The 21065-nt window shown below is 37.7% G+C and overlaps 1 protein-coding gene across 3 annotated transcripts in view; it reads left to right on the forward strand.

The window, feature by feature from the left end:
* Positions 1-20191, forward strand: part of LRRC28 (leucine rich repeat containing 28) — a 105328-nt gene extending 85137 nt beyond the window's left edge. For 2 of the 3 annotated variants that reach the window (XM_032469398.1, XM_032469400.1), the window contains one exon: positions 17268-17577. In XM_032469398.1, coding sequence (XP_032325289.1) covers positions 17268-17340 — 73 coding nt within the window. In that variant the 3' untranslated portion in view covers positions 17341-17577. Of the gene's footprint in view, positions 1-17267 lie in introns of all 3 variants that reach the window. The other variant, XM_032469399.1, reaches the window with a different exon arrangement.
* The last annotated feature ends 874 nt before the right edge of the window (positions 20192-21065 follow it).

Here is a 21065-nt window from a genome sequence, read left to right on the forward strand (position 1 = left end):
ATCCTTCAAATGAAGTCACTTTTGTGTTATCGGTAAATGAGATTTGAGGAACTTATTGTTTACATACTCTCTTTACCGTTACTTATTCCCCTGCTTCAACCCAGAAATCAGTGTGAATATCTTACATTGTTTTAGAACATTGATATAATAGTATTAGTTTAATAAAATGAGTGTATTAGATACATAGGACTTAGGCAACACCCTTTTGTTGTGCAAAGCCAGAAGTGCCTGTGTTTATAGCAAAAATGAAAAGCCAAGATGTAAACACGGCCTTCTGTGGTGAGTTAATGCTAAGGTCTGAAACTGAGAGTTTGTGGCTTTCATCTGGTCCACCAGGCTCTGCTCCTTCCCGTGTTGCTGTGGAGACTGCATTATAAGCTTTGACTTTAGTTTCTACCATAGTCTTTAAAGTACTTTCTTTTGTAACTGAAAACCAAATACTTGAATCAGTAGTTTATTGCTGAAAATAAAATCAATATTTTAAAATCAAAAACTCTAAAAGGTCTTAATAATATTACTTTTAAATTTTCTAATACATTGAGTTTAGGGGGGAAGGTATAGCTCAGTGGTAGAGCACGTGCCCAGCATGCACTAGGTCCTGGGTTCAGTGCTCAGTACCTTTATTAAAAAAATAAACCTAATCACCTCCCCCTGCGTGTGGGTGGGTATTCAGTTTACATTGCTTGTCATAAAATAGTACATTGTATCAGCCAATAGTTAAATTAATGTGGACATGTGGCATTATTCTAGAAAAACATATTGAATATTCTTCTAAAACACCAAGTCCCATACAAGTGTTAGTTCCAACCTGAATTTAATACAGAGTAAGGTAAAAAGAAATTACAGTATTTTGCATAAACAATAAATACCCAAACCTTCAACTATCTACAGCAGAGTGGCTAGAATGTTCATGACTTTTGATAGTTATAGGCATAGCAAATGTTCATTCTCCAACATAACTGTTCATTTATTAAAATGGAGAATATCAGCTTTGAGGGTATTTATTAGTATAGCAACACATCTGGTTTTTCCCACGCAGGTATGAGTCTCACAAGTTCTGTATTTCCCAACAGGAAATCAGGCTTCCCAAGATTTTTCAGGGGTGTTTTATTAGTTTCCTAGGGATGCTGCAGCAAAATGCCACAAAACTGGGTGGTTTAAACAATAGAAATCTATTGTCCCAAAGCTCTGAAGGCTAGAAATCTGAAATCAAGATGCTGGCAGGATTGGTTCCTTCAGAGGGCTGTGGTAGAAGGATCTGTTCCAGCCCCTCTCCTTGCCTGGTAGATGGCCATCTTCTCCCTTCATCTCTTCATATCATCTGTGTGTGTGTGTCTGTCTCAGTGTCCGAATCTCCCTTTTTAATAAGGACACCAGAGACATTGCCCTTAGGACACACCCTAAGACCTCATCCTAACTTCACTAATTACACCTGCAATGATCCTGTTTCCAAATAAGATTATTGTATTACTTCACTAGGGCCACCAAAACAAAATACCATAGGCTGGGTGACTTAAACAACAGAAACTTGATCTCTCACAGTTCTAGAAGCTGGAAATCCAAGATCAGGGTGCGCTAGGGCAGGCTGCACTGAGGGCTCTCTTGCTGGTTTGAAGATGGCTGCTTTCTTGCTGCCTCACTTGGCAGAGAGAACGTGAGCACACCTGTGCACAAGCTGACTGGTGTCTCTTCTTATAAGGGCACAAATCCCATGATGAAGACCCCACCCTCATGATTTCATCTAAACCTGGTATATCTGAGAGGCCTCATCTCCAGAAACTATCACATTGAAGGTTCAGACTTAAACATATAAATTAGTGTGGACACAGTTCAGTCCATAACAGTCCCATCCTGGGGTAATGGGGATTAGAATGTCAACATATGAATTTGGAGGAGGGGATACAGTTCAACCCGTAACAGTCTGTCCTCTGACTCCAAAAATTCATGTCCTTCTCACATGCAAAATAAATTCACCCCATCTCAACACTCCCAAAATCCTAACCCATTCCAGTATCAAGTCTTAAGCTCAAAATCTCATCTTAAATATCTAAGTCAGGTATGGATAAAACTCAGGTATAACTCATCCTGGGACAAAACTCCTCTCCATCTGTGAACCTGTAAAACTGGATGAGTTTTCTGTTTTCAGTATTAATGCTGGGACAGGCATAAGATAGGCATTCCCTTTACAAAAGGGCAAATTCTGTTAGAATTAGATTTTAATGCTTGAGATTAATCCTCTGGCCAGATGCTGTGTCCTTTAGGCCCACTGGGGTGGTGACCCCACCCCCTCAGCCCTGGGTGGGGCCCTGCCCTCTAACACCAAGGAAGTTGCCCCACCCTCTGGAATTGAAGAAGTGGCCCCATCCCAGGGGTTGTTACTCTCTACCTGAGAGCCCTATTGCCTGTTCCCTGCCTGTAGAATCCCAGAAGCCTGACAGCCTTTCTCCACCCTGTCCCATCTCTGTGCAGGCTGTCAGCCTTTCTGTGGAAATGGTTAATGGGCTCCACAAGCAACATGCCTCATCTCTTCACAAATGGTTATCCAGCCACACCCTGGGAGTTCTCTCCAGAGCATGCTTTCTCATTTTTTTACAACATAAATGGGTTGAAAATTTTCCAAATCCTCAAGTTCTGGTTTCTTTTTGCCAAACAATTCCCTCAGTTGATCTCTCTCCTCTCACACTTGACTGTAAGCAGCAAAGAGAAGCCAGGCCATGCCTTCAGTGCTTTGCTTAGACATCGCCCCAGCTACATCCAGGCAAAACCTCATCTTACTGTGCTTCACTTTAAATTGCACTTTGCAGATATTGCATTTTCTTTACAAATTGAAGGTTTGTGGCAACCCTGCGTCAAGCAAGTCTGGTGCCGTCTTTTCCAGCAGCATTGGCTCACTTCATGTCTCTGTCACGTTTTGGTAATTCTCACAGTATTTCAGACTTCTTCATTATTATTGTACTTGTTATGGTGATCCATCATCAGTGATCTTTGATGTTTCTACTATGACTAACTGAAGGCTCAGGTGATACATTTTTCAGCAATAAAATATTTTTAATTAAGGTGTGTACTTTTTTCTAGACATAATGCTATTGCACACTTAAAAGGCTATAATATAGTGTAAACATAACTTTTATATGCACTGGGAAACCAAAAACTTTGTGTGACTCGCTTTATTGCCATGTTTGCTTTATTGCAGCGGTCTGGAACTGAACCCACACTATCCGAGGTATGCCTACATCCAAGTTCACCAGTTGCAATTTCTGTTTTCCACCCAACAGAACACAGTTCAGTCGACTCCTCTGTGCTTTATAACAAAGATCATCTTTCTTTCCTTTTCCAATAACACAGTCCTCATTTTTGTCTGAGATCTCACAGGAAACACCTTTAACGCTCGTATTTCCAGCAGCATTCTCTTCATGACAGTGTCTGTATTCTCTAAGGCCATAGAAGCTTTTTCCATAGCTCTCCTCTTTCCTTTGAAAGCCCTCACTAGATCCTTCTTCTACCAGCAGTCTCCTCAAGGCAGGACTCTTCCAGCCTCCACTGCTCAATTTCAAAGCCACTTGTAAGTTTTTTTTTTTAATACTTGTTACAGCAGCATCTCACTGACCAGTAGCTGAATCTGTATTAGTTATGGATCTCCAGAGAAACAGAACATATATCTGTACCTATATCTGTAAATAGTAAGTATAGAAAGAGAGAGATTGATTGATTTTAAGGAATTGGCTCACACAGTTTGGGAGCTGGGAAGTCCAAAACCACAGAGCAGACTGGAAGGCTAGAAATTCAGAAAAGAATTGATGTTGCATTATAATTGTGGGTCTGACTTTCACAGGGCAGCAGGCTGGACACTCAGGTAGGGTTTCTATGTGGCTGTCTTAAGCAAAATCCTTCTACTTCTTTGCTCTTGAGGCCTTTAGCTGATTGGGTGAGGCCCACCTACATTATGGCGAATAATCTGCTTTACTCAGAGCCTACTGATTTAAATGTTAATCACATCTTAAAAACACCTTCACAGCAACATCTAGACTGGTACTTAACCAGACAACTGGGTACCATAGTCTAGTCAAGTTGACACAAAAAATTAACTATCACAGACATTCAGAAGGTCTCTCTTAAATCACCAGGGCATTTTGAGACCGAAACTGCAAATGGCCTAGAATCCCAATGGTTCTTCCCATATCTCTGGGTTAATTTACAATGCTGTGTTAGTTTCTGGTATACAGCATAGGGATTCATATATATATGTGTGTGTGTGTGTGTGTATATATATATATATAGTCTTTTTTATATTCTTTTTCATTATAGGTCATTGCAAGCTATTGAATATAGTTCCCTGTGCTATACAGTAGTACTTTGTTGTTTATCTGTTTTGTGTATAGTGTTTGTATCTGTTAATCTTGTTGGCACACTCTTAAGGTGACTTAGGAAGAAATTTTGCACAGGTAAAATATTCTTCAACAAATTTAAATAAATTGTTCTCAACTGTTTCTTCCTCATTGTATCACTCGGCAATTATGTGCTGACCATCTGCTGTGTGCCAGACTCTGTACTAGGTGCTAGGAGTTCAGATCTAACCAAATCACCGGATACTACTTTTCCCATACATATCTCACTCCTAAAGTTCTAGGGCATGGACTGATCTAGGAGAGAAGCAAGTAAATATTTAAGCCTCCGGTTATACACACAGAATCTTTTTCCCATGAGAGATAATCACTATTAACATAAATGTAACAAGCAGACACAGTATGTTATTAGATGATTCTCCCGTAAGTAATAAGTACACAGACTTGGGATTTCATCTGATCAACTCTGTCTAATACTATTTTTCTTCTGGCTTGAATTTCTGTATGAGTCAACAATATGTTTTTGTTTCTAATCGGGAAACAGGTTTGCGAAGAAAACACCACATTTCTTATGATTTTTGTGGGCTCCAATATGTGCAACAACATTGTGATTTTTTTCTTAAGAATAGTGGTATTTTGTATCTTAAAACTAAACTGAGATGCTCTGTCTTCTGCCTTGCCTATAAATATGCTCAGAGATTCTAAAGCAACAAATGTCATGTCTGATGTTCTTTGTAGAATTTATCAGCATCTTCTTCCTAATTATAGAGTTTATTGCTTAGCTAAAAGTTTCTCTCTAAACCTATCATGTCTCTGGTGCTACAGTTCTGTAATTGTAAAGGTCTTAACCAACACAAATCCATTAAGGCTTAGGCTGTTGGTGTACTTGTAACAACTTAAATCATTCATGCAACAGTGAGATACAATATGTTGTTAAATGTCTCTTGAAAATAAATATGTACACAGAGTTGAGATTTCTTTGCACCACAAATATGACACCTCCAGGTTACCCACTGTACCCTCCTGAGCATCATAAGGGGTTAATGTTGGTCCAGTGGGCATTATGCCTCAGTGAATAACAATCCCATATCTTTATGAAATTGAGTTCTTTTGCTTAGAACCTTTATTTTAAAAATTAGTTGGTTGTGGTATGAAGTGTATCACGTCTATGCGTGATTTTCACTTAACATAATTATCTTTTTTTTTTTTAAAGGAAGAACTGAGTTTAGTTAGCTGATCCTCAAAAATGCACTTGGGCATTTAAGATCGTTTTGTATCTGAGTTTCATTCCAGTTGTTACTTATACAAATATGTACATTCTGATGTAGCAAATTATCTGAACTAGGGTTCTAACTAACTTTACTTATTTTTTTAAATTAAGGCAATACAAAGTACCTAATAACTTAAAATTTACATAACTTCCTGAGTTAAGAAAATCTCAAAAGAGATCTTTTAATTTTCTTATGAGTGTGATTTGCAAAGCAGAAGGTTTAAATTTTGATCAAGTCAAATTTATCCATTTTAATTTTATAGTTCATGTCCTAAGAAATCTTTACCTACTCCCAAGGTTATGAAGCTGTTTTCCTGTGTTTTCTTCCATTTCATTGATCTGTGTCTCTCTCAGCTGTCAAACTATGTTGATTACTATAGTTACACGGTAAGCCCTACTATCTGGTATTGTGGTGCTTTCATTTTATTCTTTTCTTTCAGGCTTGTTTTAACTATTCTAAGACCTCTGCTTTTCCATATAAGATAAGATTTAGAATAAGCTTTTCTTGGTTCCAAAAAAACTTTGTGCTGGATTTTGATCAGAATTGCATTTAATCTGTAGATCAGTTTGGAGAGTATTGACATCTGTACTATTCTGAGTTTTCCAGTGTATGAACACAGTGTATCTCTCCATTCATTTGGATATTCTTTTATTTCTTTCATCATCATTTAATAATTTTCAGCATGCAGGTCCTTAAATATTTTAAGTTTATACCCAAGTATTTCACTTCCTTTGTGTGTTTATAAATAATATATTTTAAAATTTCAATTTCCATGTGTTTATTGTTAGTATACAGGAATATGATTGATTTGTCTATTTTGATTTTATGTGCTTGCAACCATGGTGAACTTTCTTAGGAGTGTAGGAGTGATTTTGCAGATTCCTTGGCATATTCTACGTAGACATGTCATCTGAAAGTAGGAATAGTTTTTATTTCTTCCTTTCCAATATGTATGCCTTTTATTTCTTTTTCTTGCTTTATTGCAGTTTATTACTTCCAGTATGTACTGTCATGACTAAGGTGGTAAAAATGGACATCACTGTAAAATATAAAATAGCAGCAGGTTTTAACAAATCTTTATCAAATTGAGAAAGATCCTCTATTCCTGGTTTGCTGAGAGTTTTTATTATGAATGGATGTTGTATTTTGTCAAATACTTCTTGAATCCATTGATAGGCAAATTTTTCTTTGCTAACCTATTGATATACATTGGTTGACACTGATTTTCAAATATGGAACCAGCCAGTCTTACATACCCCAAATAACTCCCAATTGATTATGGTGTATAGTTCTTTTTATACATTTCTGTATTTGATTTGCTAATACTCTGTTGAGGATTTTTGTGTCTGTGTTCATGAGAAATATTGGTCTGCAGTTTTCTGGTTTTGAACTCTTTTTCTGACTTTAGAGTCACATAAAATGAGCTGGGAAGTTTTCCTCCTCTTCTATTTTTCTGAAAAAGATCATGTAAAAATTCTTCTTAGTTCTTTTTTAAGTGCTTGATAGAATTCTCCAGTGAAACCATCTGGGCCTGGAAATTTCTTTTCTTTCTTTCTTTTTTTTAATTACAGATTCAATTTCTTTAATAGTTACAGGACTATTCAGGTTGGCTATTTCTTGGTTGAGTTTTGTTAGTTTGTAGTTTCCAAGGAGTTCATTTATTTCTTCTCAGTTTGCAAATTTATAAGTGTGTAGCTGTTTACAGTATTCCCTTATATCTTTTAATGGCTGCAGGATATGTACTAAGGTCACCTCTTTCATTTCTTGTATTAGTTTGTGTTTTCTTTGTTTGTGTAAATCATGCTAAAGATTTATAAGTTTTATTGACATCCTTAATCCTAGCAAAGTTTTCAACTTCATTTATTTCTCTTCTTTATTATTTCCTTTTTTCTGTTAGCTTTGGGTTTATTTCTCTCACTCTCTCTTTTTTTTTTTTTTTTTGGTTTGGTTTGGTTTTTTTAGATTTTTTAGGGTAGAAGCTTAGATTATTGATTTGAGACCTTTCAAATTTGTGTATGTTTATTTTTATTTTCATTAAGTTCATGAAAGTGTTTATATCCTTTGAGACTATCTCTTTAATCCATGGGGAAGATTTCCACATTTGGAGATTTTCCTGTTCTGTTGTTGGTATCTAGTTTGATTCCATAATGGACAATGTAATGGACATAGAACATGCCTTATAGTTTTTACCTGCTTTAGACTTAAATTGCTTTAGTTTCTCTGACTTCCTGGTGGAAGCTTAGGTTATTGATTTTTGAGATTTCTTCTTTTCTAATATTTGTTTTTAGTGCTATAAATTCCCCTTTAGTACTTCTGCTGCTGCATCCAAGAATTTTTTGATCAGTTGTATTTCATTTTCATTCAGTCCAAAATATTTAAATTTCTCTGGAATTTGAGAAGAGTGTGTATTTTTCTGTTGTTGGATAGAATGTCTGTAAACATCAGTTGATTAATCATGTTGTTGAGTTCAACTATATTCTCTCTGATGTTCTGCTTTCTAGATCTATCAATTACTCAAAAGAGGGTGTTGGAATCGCCAACTCTCATAGCGGGTTTGTCTTTTCTCCTTGAAGGTCTATCAGTTTTTGCATCACGTGTTTTGATGCTCTGTTATTAGGTTCGTTCACCTTTCACCTTGTTATGCCTTCTTGGAGAATTGACCCCTTTATTACTATGTAATGCTCCTCTTTATGATAATTTTGCTTGTCCTGAAGTCTGCTGTATCTGTAACAAAACAACTATTCCATCTTTGTTTTGTTTAGCATTAATACAGTATATCTTTCACCATCCCTTTACTTTTAACCAATCTGCATTTATATGTTTAAAGTGGGTTTCTTGTACACAATATATAATTAGGTCTTGTTTTTCATCCATTCAGACAATCTCTGTCTTTTCCTTGCTGTTTAGACATTCACATTTAAAGTGATTATTGATTTAGCTGGATTAATAACTACTGATTTTAACTATTTTCTATTTTTTATCTCTGTTCTTTCTCCCTTCCCCCTTTTTTGTCTTCTCTGATTTTTAACTGAGCATTTTATGTAATTCCATTTTATCTCCTTTCATACCATATCAATTAAACTTCTTTTCTAAAAATTTGTAGTGGTTTCCTTAGAGTTTACAGTATACATTTTAAGTAATCTAACTCCATCTTCAAATGGCACACTATACTTCTCCACATGTAGTACAGGTACCTAGTATTCCTAACTTCTCCCTCCCAATTGTTATAACATTGCTGTCTTTCATTTCACTATTCATCTGCTGTAATCATACAATACATTGTTACTCTTATTATTTCAAACAAGGTAATTTTTAGATCAACTGAAAATTACAAAAATGAAGTATTTTATTTACCTTTATTCCTTCTCCAACAACCTTTCTATTTGATTTAATTAACTTATTTATTCTGAAAATGTTTTTATTTTAAAAATTTTTATTGAAGTGTAGTTGACTTACAATATCATATTACTTTCAGGTTTAATATTCCATTGTGTGTATATATATGCCACGTCTTCTGCATCCATTCTTCTGTTGATGTACACTTAGGTTACTTCATATCTTGGCCATTGTAAATAAGCCTGCTGTGAACATTGGGGTGTATGTATCTTTTTGAATTAGTGTTTTGTTTTCTTCAGATATATATCCAGAAGTGGAATTGCTAGATCATATGGTAGTTCTATTTTTGTTTTTTTAGGAACCTCTATACTGTTTTCCATAGTGGCTACACCAATTTACATTCCCACCAACCGTGTGCTAGAGTTCCCTTTTCTCCATATCCTTACCAACATTTCTTATTTGTAGGTTTTTTTATGATAGCCATTCTGACAGTGAGGTGACTTCTCATTGTGGTTTTCATTTGCATTTCTCTGATGATAGCACTGTTGAACATCTTTTCATATGCTTGTTGGACATCTATCTGTATGTCTTCTTTGGAAAAATATCTATTTGTGATTTCTGCCCACTTTTTTATTGGGTTGTGTGTTTTTTGATACTGAATTATATGAGCTATTTTTATATATTTTGGATATTAATCCCTTATCAGTCACATCATTTGCAAATATTTTCTCCCATTCAGTAGGTTGTCTTTTTGTTATGTTGATGGTTTCCTTTTCTGTGCAGAAGTTTTTAAGTTGTTTATTTTTGCTTTTGTTTCTTTGCCTTAGGAGACAGATCAAAAAACAATATTGCTGTGATTTACGTCAGAAAATGTTCTGCCTATGTTTACTTCTAGGAGTTTTATGGTTTCCAGTCTTACATTTAGGTCTTTAATCTGTTTTTAGTATATTTCTGTATGTGGTGTGAGAAAATGTTCTAATTTCATTCTTTTACAGGTAGCTGCCCTGTTTTCCCAGCACCACTTACTGAAGAGACCATCTTTTCTCTATTGTATATTCTTGCCTCCCTTGGCGTAGATTAATTGACCGTAACTTCATGGTTTATTTCTGGGCTCTATATTCTATTCCATTGATCTGTATGTCTGTTTTTGTGCCGGTACCATGCTGTTTTGACGACTGTAGCTTTGTAGTACAGTTTGACATCAGGGAGCATGATCCTTCCAGCTTTGTTCTTTTTTCTCAAGACTGCTTTGGCAACTCAGGGTCTTTTAGTTCCATATAAATTTTAGGATTACTTGTTAAATATGATCCTTAGGGATCACATAAATCTGTAGACTTAGGTAATATGGACATTTTAATGATATAAATTCTTCCAATCCTTGAACATCTTTCCATATATTTGTATTGTGTTCAGTTTCCTTTGTCAGTGTCTTACAGTTTTCAGAGTACAGGTTTTTCACCTCCTTGGTTAAATTTACTTCCAGGTATTTTATTCTTTTTGATGCAATAATAAGAAGTATTGTTTTGTTGAATTCTCCTTCTGATAGTTCATTATTACTGTAGAAAAGTAATATACTTCTGTATATTAATCTTGCATCTTTTAACTTTACTGAATTAATTTATTAGTTCTAATAGTTTTTGGTGGACACCTTAGGGTCATCCCTATCCCTGTTTTTATGTAGATCTGAATTTCTGGCCTCTATCCTTTTTCCTCTCCCTGAAGAACTCCTTTCAACCTGTCTCAGAAGGCAAGTCTGGTGGCAGTGAACTTCCTCAGTTCTCAGTTTCTCTGAAAAATTCTTTATACTCCTGTACTTTTGAAGGATAATTTCACTGCATTATAGAATTCTGAGTTAGTGATTTCTTTTCTTTGAGCACAGCGAGTGTTTCACTCCATTCTCTTCTCGCTTGCATGATTCTAATAAGAGGTCTACTGTAATTCTTATGATTGTTCCTCTATAGATAAAGGGGTTTTTCTCTCTGGCTTTTTTTTTTTTTTAAGATTTCCCTTTTCTTTGGTTTTCTCCAGTTTAAATATGATATGCTTATGTGTAATTTTTGGGGGGTTGTTTTTGTTTTTTATTTTTATCCTGCTTGGTACTGTTAAGCTTCTGGATTTGTCATTAATTTTGTAAAGTTCTTAACCACTAATACTTCAAATATTTCTTCTGTTCTTTTTCTCTCCTTCTCTTTCTAGCATTCTAATTATGTATATGTTGTACCTTTAAAAGTTGTCTCACAGGTCTAGATTTTCTGTTCTATTTTTTTTTTAATTCCCTGTAAGAATTCTAACATCTCTGTCACATCTGAGTCTGGTTCTGAGGTTTTCCTTGACTCTTCAGCATGTACTTTTTTGTGCCCTTTGACATCTCTTGTAATTTTTTGTTGAAAGTCAGACATATTTTACTGGGTAATAAGAACTGAAATAAATTGGCATTTAGTGTGAAATTGTACCTTAATCTCTCTAGGAGATGAGCTGTGTTTAATGTTTGCTATAGTAAGTACTAGAAGCTTAGAATTCAAATTCAGATTCTTTTAATGTCCTTTAATTCTCTTCGCTTGACTTTGGGCTTCCACATATACTCCTCCTCAGAGAGCCTGCATCTTACAGCTGTTTTATCTGCAAGCCACTGTCCTTATGCTGGAGCCCATTTACTCTGGTGGTAAGTGAGGGAGGGAAGTATTCTGAGATTTTATGATTATGTCTCAGTATTTTAATGGGCCTGTGTTTCTGGGCTGTGACCTTCACAGAGGGGGCCGCAGTGGGAAGAGTGCCCTTCCCCAGCTGGGATCAGGCTCTGGTGAACTCTCTTCCTCTGGGAGCAGCCCTTTGTTGTGGAGGGTGCTCTGGGCATGTTACACAGTGTCTACTCTTTTCTTCCTCCTGACTGAGCAGCAAGGAGGTCTTTTTTGACTTTTCACCATGACAGCCTATAGTGTTCCTACAGGAAAATTCCCAAGAATATGGGCAGGTCACCATAATTTTGCAGTCCCAGGAGTATCTCACTCTCAGGCTTGTCCACACTCAGCCCACAGCAATTCTAGCATCTTCTGTCCACATAAGCAGTTCTTAGCCATGACTCCCTGGATTCACTTGTCTCACTAAAGTTTGAGGTTGCAGTTTGCCCTACAACCTCAATTCTCTAGTTAGAGTGGAAGGAGTTACTGATTTTCAATTTATTCAGCTTGTTCTTGTAAGAACAAGAGTGAGGACTTCTAGGCTCTTCATATGTGAAAAATGAAACCAGACATGTTCTCTGTATTTCAGTTCTTTCAAATTTATGAGATTTGTTTTATGGCACAGAATATAGTCTATCTTGGTGAATGTTCCAAGGGCATTTTGGGGAAAAAAGTGTAATTTGCTGCTGTTGAGTGGAGCGTTTTGTATATATCAGTTTGATTCTCTGGCTCATTGTTTGCTTCTATACCTGTGCTGATTTCTGTCTAGTGGGTCTGTCAGCTGCTGAGAGGAAGATGTTGAAGTCCCCACTCTAACCGTGAACTTACCTACTTCTCCTTTCAGTGCTGTTGTTTTTTAACAGCTTTATTGAGATAATTTACATGACAATTCACCCATTTAAAGTATACAGTTCATTAGTTTTTACTATATTCACAGATAGGTGCAACCAGCACCACAAGTCTAGAACATGTTTCTCGTCCTAAAAGAAACCTTGGACTCTTCAGCTATTGCTTCTCTGTTCCCCCACACCCAGCCCAAGCAACTGCTTATTTACTTTCCATAGAATTTGGTAGATTTCTTTGTCCCCATTCTTTGGATAGGGAGAACAGACTTTTCTTGGCTTTTTTTTTTTTCTCTTGGTCTCTGCTTGCTGGTGGTTCGGGTTGTAAGTGTCTACAGCATCCTATCTGAATATATGAGAGATAATAAGGAAACCTAGGGCATTCACCATTACTGTGTTTATTCTCAAATCCCAGGGTCCTAGGCTGTCTACCTTCATTCTATCTTTCAGAATCTTCCAGTGCTTGTTTATTATGTTCTGACCATGGTGTTTTAGTTGTAAGAGAAAAGATCTTGGAGGACTGGGGCTACTCCATCTTGGGAGAACCAGTAGTTCCCACCAAAATGTATTTTGCTTCCAGAATCCAAAGGGACCCACCCACAAGTGTGGATCTGTTTCTTCATAGTGGGCAGTTCTGGATGCAATTCTTCTTTCTCGTTTGAAACTTTACCAATGTAGCAGATGCCTGAACTTTTGCAAGCTTTCTCTTTCGCCTCTAGTAGGCATGTGTTGTAATAAGTATTAAGTGCGCTTGCTACTTCCAGTTTGTATTCCCCTCACCAAGACATATCTTAATGTCTTAGTGAAGGGACTGTCTTCCTGACCCTCCCAGAAGTTTCCAGGAGGTGACTGAGCAAGTTACGCCACACTGGATCCATTTCAACATTTCGCTAAGCCTTTGATCTCCTCCCTCTAGACTGTGCAGTGGGAGTTCCAGCATCTCTGTTTCCTTGACTGTAAGCCTGTACTGAGTCCAGACTTCTATTAACCATTACAGGTACTCGAGCTAACACGTTGAATCCTAAGGCCTCTGTGAAGCACCCTTCTTGGCTTAATCCAATCTTAGAATTATTCTTACTGGCTAATATACTTAGAATCCATTTCCATGCTTGCTTTCCAGATTCCTGCTAATAAAACTTGGCAAGATTCTACAACTCCTTCATGTACATAATCTCTCCCAGGAGCAGGCCTTGCAATTAACTCTCTGAATCATGCTGAGATTTTACTCTCTGTGGGTCTAGAGGCAGTAAGTATTGTTGGTGTGGGTCCTGAAGAGAGTAGGTGTTTCTTTTTTCATATAACCACCCCCAGATGAAGCCAGTGATATATTTTTATTCAAACAAATGCTTATTTTCTTCGAAGGTAAGAAGGATTGATTCTGATGTGAGGAAACGTTTAGAGATATTAGACGCTCTGGGTTCTTAGATTTGTGTCTGGACAAACAAAGGTTTCCATCTCAAGTCTCCACCCCTTCCCAACCATCTTCTTTGCCTTAGCGTAAGAGACTGAGCATAAACACACCTTTAGCTGACATGTGATTCTGCAGCCTGTACATTCAGGCCTCAGGCATGTTCCTCCCACAGCTTCATAAAATAAGAATTCCTTTAAGGCCACCGTAGAAACTTTCTGATTCTCTCTCTACCTATGCCTTGAGGTGAGAATTTTGTTTTTTGGGTTTTTTTTTTGGTTTTTTTTTTTTTGGTTTTTTTTTTGGAGGGGTTTGGGATTTGGGGGAGTATCTTCAGCAGTCAAAAGAAGCCATCACCCTCCCAATCTTTGAATTCAACATGATGCCACAGCTATCAAATGCCAGAGCCACGCTATCTCCCAGTGCCTTACCCTCACTGGCAATCTCAGTGATGCTTCGAGTAATCGTGATGCTGTAACTGACTAAAGATTAGCAGTGTCCCATTTTCCCCTAGAAAGGAGACCATTCATGCGTTTACCAACCCAATCCCAGAATCCCACTTTAATGGACTGTTTCTTTAGACCACTTCCTTTAACGTATACTAAATCAGTCAGGGTACTGGCTGGAAAACACACATAAGCTGGGATTTTGAAGTGAAATTAATGGAGAGGGATGATTTACAGAAGTACAGGCAGGGTTCAGAGCACCCACAAGGGTGATGAAGTACCTGAGAACTTACAGCAGTGGGAAGCTTTACCATTCTTAATCTTTAGGCATGAAGGACAAAGGGAGATCTGGAGGCTGTTGAGAACTAGAGCCATCAGAGAGGACCTGCTTAATAGGAGTTCTGGTCAGAAGGGTAGAGATGGGCCGGGGTAGAAATAGTCAACCTTTCCATAAAAGCAATGAGAAAACTGGCAAAAAAAATGGTGAGAATAGAATTTTTCAGAACTCTGGAAATTAACAAAAGGCTTACAGTAACCCAGAGCGCCTTTATTCAAGAAAAGTGGCTGCATCTCAGTAAGAATAGAGAGCTTTGTGATATTTTAACTTACAGTCCCATTTTCTAGTCTTAACCTTGAAAACCAAGACTCTGCAATCACAGTAAAAACCAGCAGCCCAGCAGCAAGTGGAAAGGGGTAGAGGGGAGAGGGAGTGTCTTCAAAGGCCCATTGCCAGAGCACCGTCACTGTTTGGTGATTCCTTGAAAAACCCCACCTGCAGTCTGTCTTTATTTGACTTCAGTTAGACCTTACCAGTGCAAAAAGCCTCTTCTCTGAGGGTATCAAAATATTGAGAGTCAACAGTTTTGCTCGTGTGTAACTGAAAGCAAACAACCCCCCCCCCAAATCTAATAACTGAAATTGTGTTTTATTCTATTAAACTATAAATATTGCCATTAAGTTAAACAATGTTAAAAGGAATCTTGGACTTTTTAATGATGGCCACTCTGACTGGTCTGAGGTGATAACCTCATTGTAGTTGTGATTTGCATTTCTCTGATAATTAGCGATGTTGAGCATCTTTCCATGTGCCTGTTGACCATCTGTATGTCTTCATTGGACAAATGTCTGTTTAGGTCTTCTGCCCATTTTTTGAATGGGTTACTTGTTGTTTGTTGGTGGTGGTGGTGGTGAGTTGTATGAACTGTTTGTATAGTCTGGAAAAAAAAAATTGTCAAAACAATTACAGGCAATTGGTTAACTTCACAGATGCCTGAGGCAGTGGATAACTGCTGGGCAAACAGTAGGCTAACCATAAAGCTAAAGAGGAAAATTGGGGGAATGAGGTCTCCATTGGGGCTTGGAAAGCGCTAACGTCCTCCTGGGAGTATGTAAGGCTGTGTGCATGCATAAGGATGTGAGCATGCTCAGAAGAAACCCAAGAAGGCCCTGAGCTCCCACCTCTGGTTGATATTGAGACTCTGGGTGAGCAGGACGTGAAGGCTAAGGCAGAGCTGTCCACTGTCTGGTTGCGTGTTGAAAAGTGTTACCGAAGCCAAGTGAGAACTGGAGCCAGGCAGGAGGGTCCATCCAGGGAAGCTTTATCCTCACATCAGCCAAACAGCTGGAACCAGTTGGAAAGGGAATCCAAGATTAGTCCAAAAATCTAAGACAAGAGAACCTGTAGAAGCAGGTCTAGCTCTCACCTCGAGGGTTTTTATTATCCAAGATGGAATAATGACAAAGCTTCTTTTGGAGGATTTGGTGCCCAGGGGAAATAATGCCAAAGAGAAATAAATTGATCAAATGGTTGCTGGAGACTTGGCAGGGAGTTGGGGCTGGGGCGTGGGGCTACAAGTAGAATTTGTGGGGATACAAGAAATGTTTTATTACTTGACTGTGGTATTAGTTCAATAATAGTATATATCTCAAAGCCCATTCAACTGTACACTTAAAATGGGTGAATTTTATTGTATGCTTGTATGTAACTATACCTCAACTAACTAGACTTTGAAAAAAAGAAAAGAAGAAATCTGCTCAATTCTGCTGTGAACCGAAAACTGCCCTAAAAGAAGAAAGTCTATTAAAAAAAAAAAAGAAGAAGAAAAGAAATATTCAGCTTTTCTCTCTTCCTGCCCTTCAGCTTCCCTGCTATGCCTCCCGCTGGCCTAATTCTGCTAGAAACCAGCAGTCAGGCAGTTTTGGTGGTAGGGTCTGTCGAGGTCACCTCCTTGGACTACAGAGAAAGGTAAAAACTAGGGTGGGGAAAATAGAAGACAGTCGGCCCAGGGGCGTCCCATGAAAATGCCAGTGGATTGTTCTCTCCTTACCAAAGGATAGCACTTCTGGTAGGAAAACAAGGCGTCTAACAGCGGGAGCCACCCAGGGTGCGTCAGAGGGCTCATGACTCACTGCAGGAAGGTGCCGAACAGGAGTTTAAGATGGAATTTCTCTGCTTTGTGGGAAAAGACCCTCAAACCCCACTATTCAGATTCTGAAATTACCTCTATAAGCAATCTGTGGGAATGCATTTGTAGGATACATTCCTGAAAATTATGTTGTTTAAGTTCTTTGGTATATGTAAGTTTTCTAGCTAAATTGGTGACATTTTCTGTTAGATGATTTTTATAATGTATTTCAAATTCTTTCATTGCACTATTGGTTCTACTAAGCACAATTCAAACCATAAGATGCAAAAAGCTTATTTTTCCTTCACTGCTAACACAGGGATGTTATGTCATTTGAAAACGTCTAGTAAAGTAAGCATGCACATGCCTCACTGATTCCAGTGCTCAATTTTAAAAGGAATTTACATTTCTGTTGTGCACTTCATTGACCGTTCCTCATCTCATATTTTAACAAAGAAAAAGACTGTCTCTGATGGAAAGAATCCTGAGACTTTAACTTGAACTCACAGTGTCCTTGTCTCCCTTTTTCCCCTTCCAGGAGGACGACTGTGAGTTTTGTGGCTTACTGCTGCTCCACCCAGTGTCTGCAGACTTTTGACCTACTGAGCTGATAAACACTCAAGAGCCTCAGGAGTGTGGCCAGCTTGACACCGAAGTCGCCTGCACGTCGCACACCATTTGTGCAGCAGAGAGAGGGGACAGTCCAGCCAGGCCCAACTGGCCCCTCCCTACAGCCTGTCCTGTCAGACTCGGGGACTGCAGAGCTCTGGAAATGTCCTGACAGAGCTTCACAGCTGAAATGCCTTCACCCTCCCCCCAAGTTGGAATATATCCTTCCCCAAATTGAAGACCGTCTGTCTTCTGTGTTTTTCTTTTTATGTGAGTGTGTCTCATACGCAGAGTATTTACGCGGATTTATACACGCGGACTGATGCGCGTCCCCAAGTCTAATTTAGAACAGGTTTCAGTTCCCTGAAGAACTATAATTTGGTGATACAACCAAATTAACTTTTGAACACACGAACCTTCAATGATACTTGTAACCTTCTCCTTTCTCATTCTTTCCCCGGAGAATTATTTCCCTCAGAGGTTTTCCTCCATGTTTTTAACGAATTTCAGCAAACCCTATGGGCTCAGTAGTATTGAGCAGCAGTGTGTGTGTTGGTTGGGGTTGGGATTGGGGGCCTTGGGGGGTGGTGCGTGAGATGGCAGCCAAGTTAGACTCCAGTAGAGGCGTCAGAGGGGTCCTAACACACATATGTAGATATAAAGTTTTGCAATGTATTAAGAGACTTTTGTGAGGGATTTTAAAAATTAAAATGTAGATTATAAATGAAGCACACTTATTTTGAAAGGCTATTTACAGAAAAATAATTTTTGAATTCCTTTGTTTCCTGGTAAGTTTTTTTTTCTTAATATGAGAAGAGTTTGAGGGACTATTTGAGGCTTTAAAAGATCTGATCCTTATCTTCCCAGATTTAAACACTTTCTAGCTACTGAAAAGGGGAGAGAAAAAGACACATCAAAATATGACCTCTGGTGTTTCTTGTTAGATGGACTTATGGTTAAATTTATATTGACTTTGAAATATTTTTGTTATATGTGGTAAACTGGCTTTAGCTACTTCTAACTAGTTTTTACACAAGGTGATTCTAACTACAGCCTGGGCACATTCATTTAAATACCTGGTGCATTAGATAATCTTCATTTTTGACCCTAGATTTCTTATGTACTTGACACACTGTTGTCCAGATACCACTGAGAAGACACAGGAAAAGCAGGTCCAAATTCAGCCTTGGACTTTTGCAAAAAGGCCATAGATGGAAAGTGTGAGCTTGTGCTTTGACAGGAGATAAAGCTCTTAATGGAGCACTCACATATTTGCTCTTCCTTTGAAAGGATGGCATTTTAGTGCTGCTTTGCCACCAGATGTTCATCTGGTTGCTGCGAAGTGATTCTTTTTTTACTTTGTTTAAAAAAAAATTCAATTATATGGAGTTTTTTGTAAGGCAAGATTAAAAGGGAACCAAGGTTTACTTGGTAGGAAAATTTATTTTAAAAAAATTTCAGACTTGTCAAAATTTTGGTTTACGGCATTTTATTAGCTGCCCTAAATCTGTGATGCTAGGCTCTAACTGCTAAAAATCCTACATAGTTACTGACAAATGTGTGATCTTTTCACAGTCACACCACCTGCTGCCCGGAAAACAGACTATCTGTATAGAATGGTGAAGGCAGAACATCACCAACTGTATTTCCACTGTTCTCACTTCCTCTTGTCCCTTTCATAGCTGGCCTGCTCAGCCTTAACACTTCAAAGGCTTACAGGATAATAGGAACTGAAGATCTGTATCAAAATGTAACACTTCTTTCATCCTTTGGAATAATTGAAGTTTTAGCGTAACCTCTACATGTACATAAACTGCGAGGTGAAAAATGTGGAATGAAACTTCACAAATGAGGTTCAGGCCTAAGTGGATGCTGCCTATCATTTAAGTGACAGTAAATATTTTTCAGTATCTTTCCACTTAACCCTCTGTGATCATATGTCTTAAAATGGAGCTATGAAATTTGCTAACCTGATATTCAGGATTCTTGTCAGACAAGGATATGTAATACTTTTAACTTGTCTGAAATTTTACGTAGATCCTTACAATCCAAGCAGCCTCTCTGTACCTGTACCTGTTATAAACAATGTATGTTGAACTCCAGCAGAGGGCTGGGCAGGCAACCTTCGGCCAGTCTCAACTTTAATCTTTGGTGCAGCACCCAGCTTAATTAGTGAGAAGTGGAATTTTTTATTTGGCTTCTTTGGTGCTGTTCATTATAAAAATTTTATACTGGATTCACTGATGTCATTCTTAACATTTTGATATTATAAAAGAGTGTTATAGATTGGAGAAAAACATTTTAAGTATTTGAATAGTGTCCAGGGTCTTGCAGAAAATTCTGAGTTTATTATATATGTGTTTTCTTTAGCAGCAGTTATCATACAGAGAGAAATATTTCATGCAGTTATAATAATGCAAAAAATGTGAATTACTTGGAAAATATGGTCTGTTCAGGTAAGTTTACATCAATAGTCTGACATGTGGTTAACAGTAAATTTTAAAATCCAGGATACCCTGTTGGGCATAGGTCCTCTTATGATACAGTAGAAAGGGGGTCCATTTTAAGTGGATTACCTTATCTGTGTTCTTCAAAATACCTAATGGTTATCATACCAAAATCTTTAATTACATAGCATTGTGTAGATGAAATGTTGCATCTTCAATGAATAAAATATATATTTTTAGCACACTTTAACATTTTTTTAAATGATCAATACACAAAAGAGCCCTGACTAGTGGAGGATCAACTCTGGTTAATAGAAAAGAATGATGAACTCCTTTGTTATCTTGTTATCTGGCCCTCCTTTTCTGGAAAAGTGAAGTCTGCATTAAACATCTTTTGGTCAATGTACTGAATACTCACTAAAACCTTTCACATTCTGGCTTGCCTGCATGGGTTAATGTACATCGCACTTCCATTTTTAGCATTAGGAATTAAAATGTTCACAGTCTAAGAAAAAAAGGCTTCAATACCAGTTGGCTCATGAGGCTTTGCATATAGTTTTCCCTAAAATATGTATCTACTTTGTAATCTCTTTCAAAGCCAGTTTTAGAAATTATTGTAGTAAAATTAAGTTTATGTTTCCTGAATTGAAAAATCAAACATGTCTATCTTTACCGTAAAAAGCTTAAACACAATACATTGCTTCAGCAGAAAGCAAAACGTTTTTATTCAGATGATTTATGAACGTGAATTCCTAACGGCCAACGCTAATGCAACCTGATGTAATTAAATATTGAGATTAAATTCATTTCATAGGCTTGTAATCTGATTTAAAAATAAGGAATCTTATTTTTGGCCATTTTACTATGCGTTTATTATCTTTGGATTTTCCACCAACTCTTTCTTACTCCTAATGAGGCTCTTCTACATTTCCCCAGGAATCAAGTGACTATTTTGCTTTCTCTTAAACTGAGGGGATTTTTATGAAGCCTGTATTCTTGAAAATAGCCAAATGTCTGTCTAAAAATCATTCAAGTCTCACTGTCCCTACCCAGGAAGTACCTCTCTGTGCTATTAGCTGATAGATCCAAAAGTGATGCAGGTGTGTCTAGGAACAGGATTGACCATAGCTGACTGACTGTTATGCTTGGTCAGGAAAAGGGATTGCTTCACGGTCTAGGTTGTTCTCTTTAAAGCATGACTATATGGTCCCTTGTACATCAGAGACAGAAAAGTACTGGCAGCCCAATGTGGTGGCTGGGCAGAGGTGGAGCATTTGGAG

The sequence above is a fragment of the Camelus ferus genome, chromosome 27 (genome assembly GCF_009834535.1).
Source record: "Camelus ferus isolate YT-003-E chromosome 27, BCGSAC_Cfer_1.0, whole genome shotgun sequence".
In the NCBI taxonomy this organism is placed as follows: domain Eukaryota; kingdom Metazoa; phylum Chordata; class Mammalia; order Artiodactyla; family Camelidae; genus Camelus; species Camelus ferus.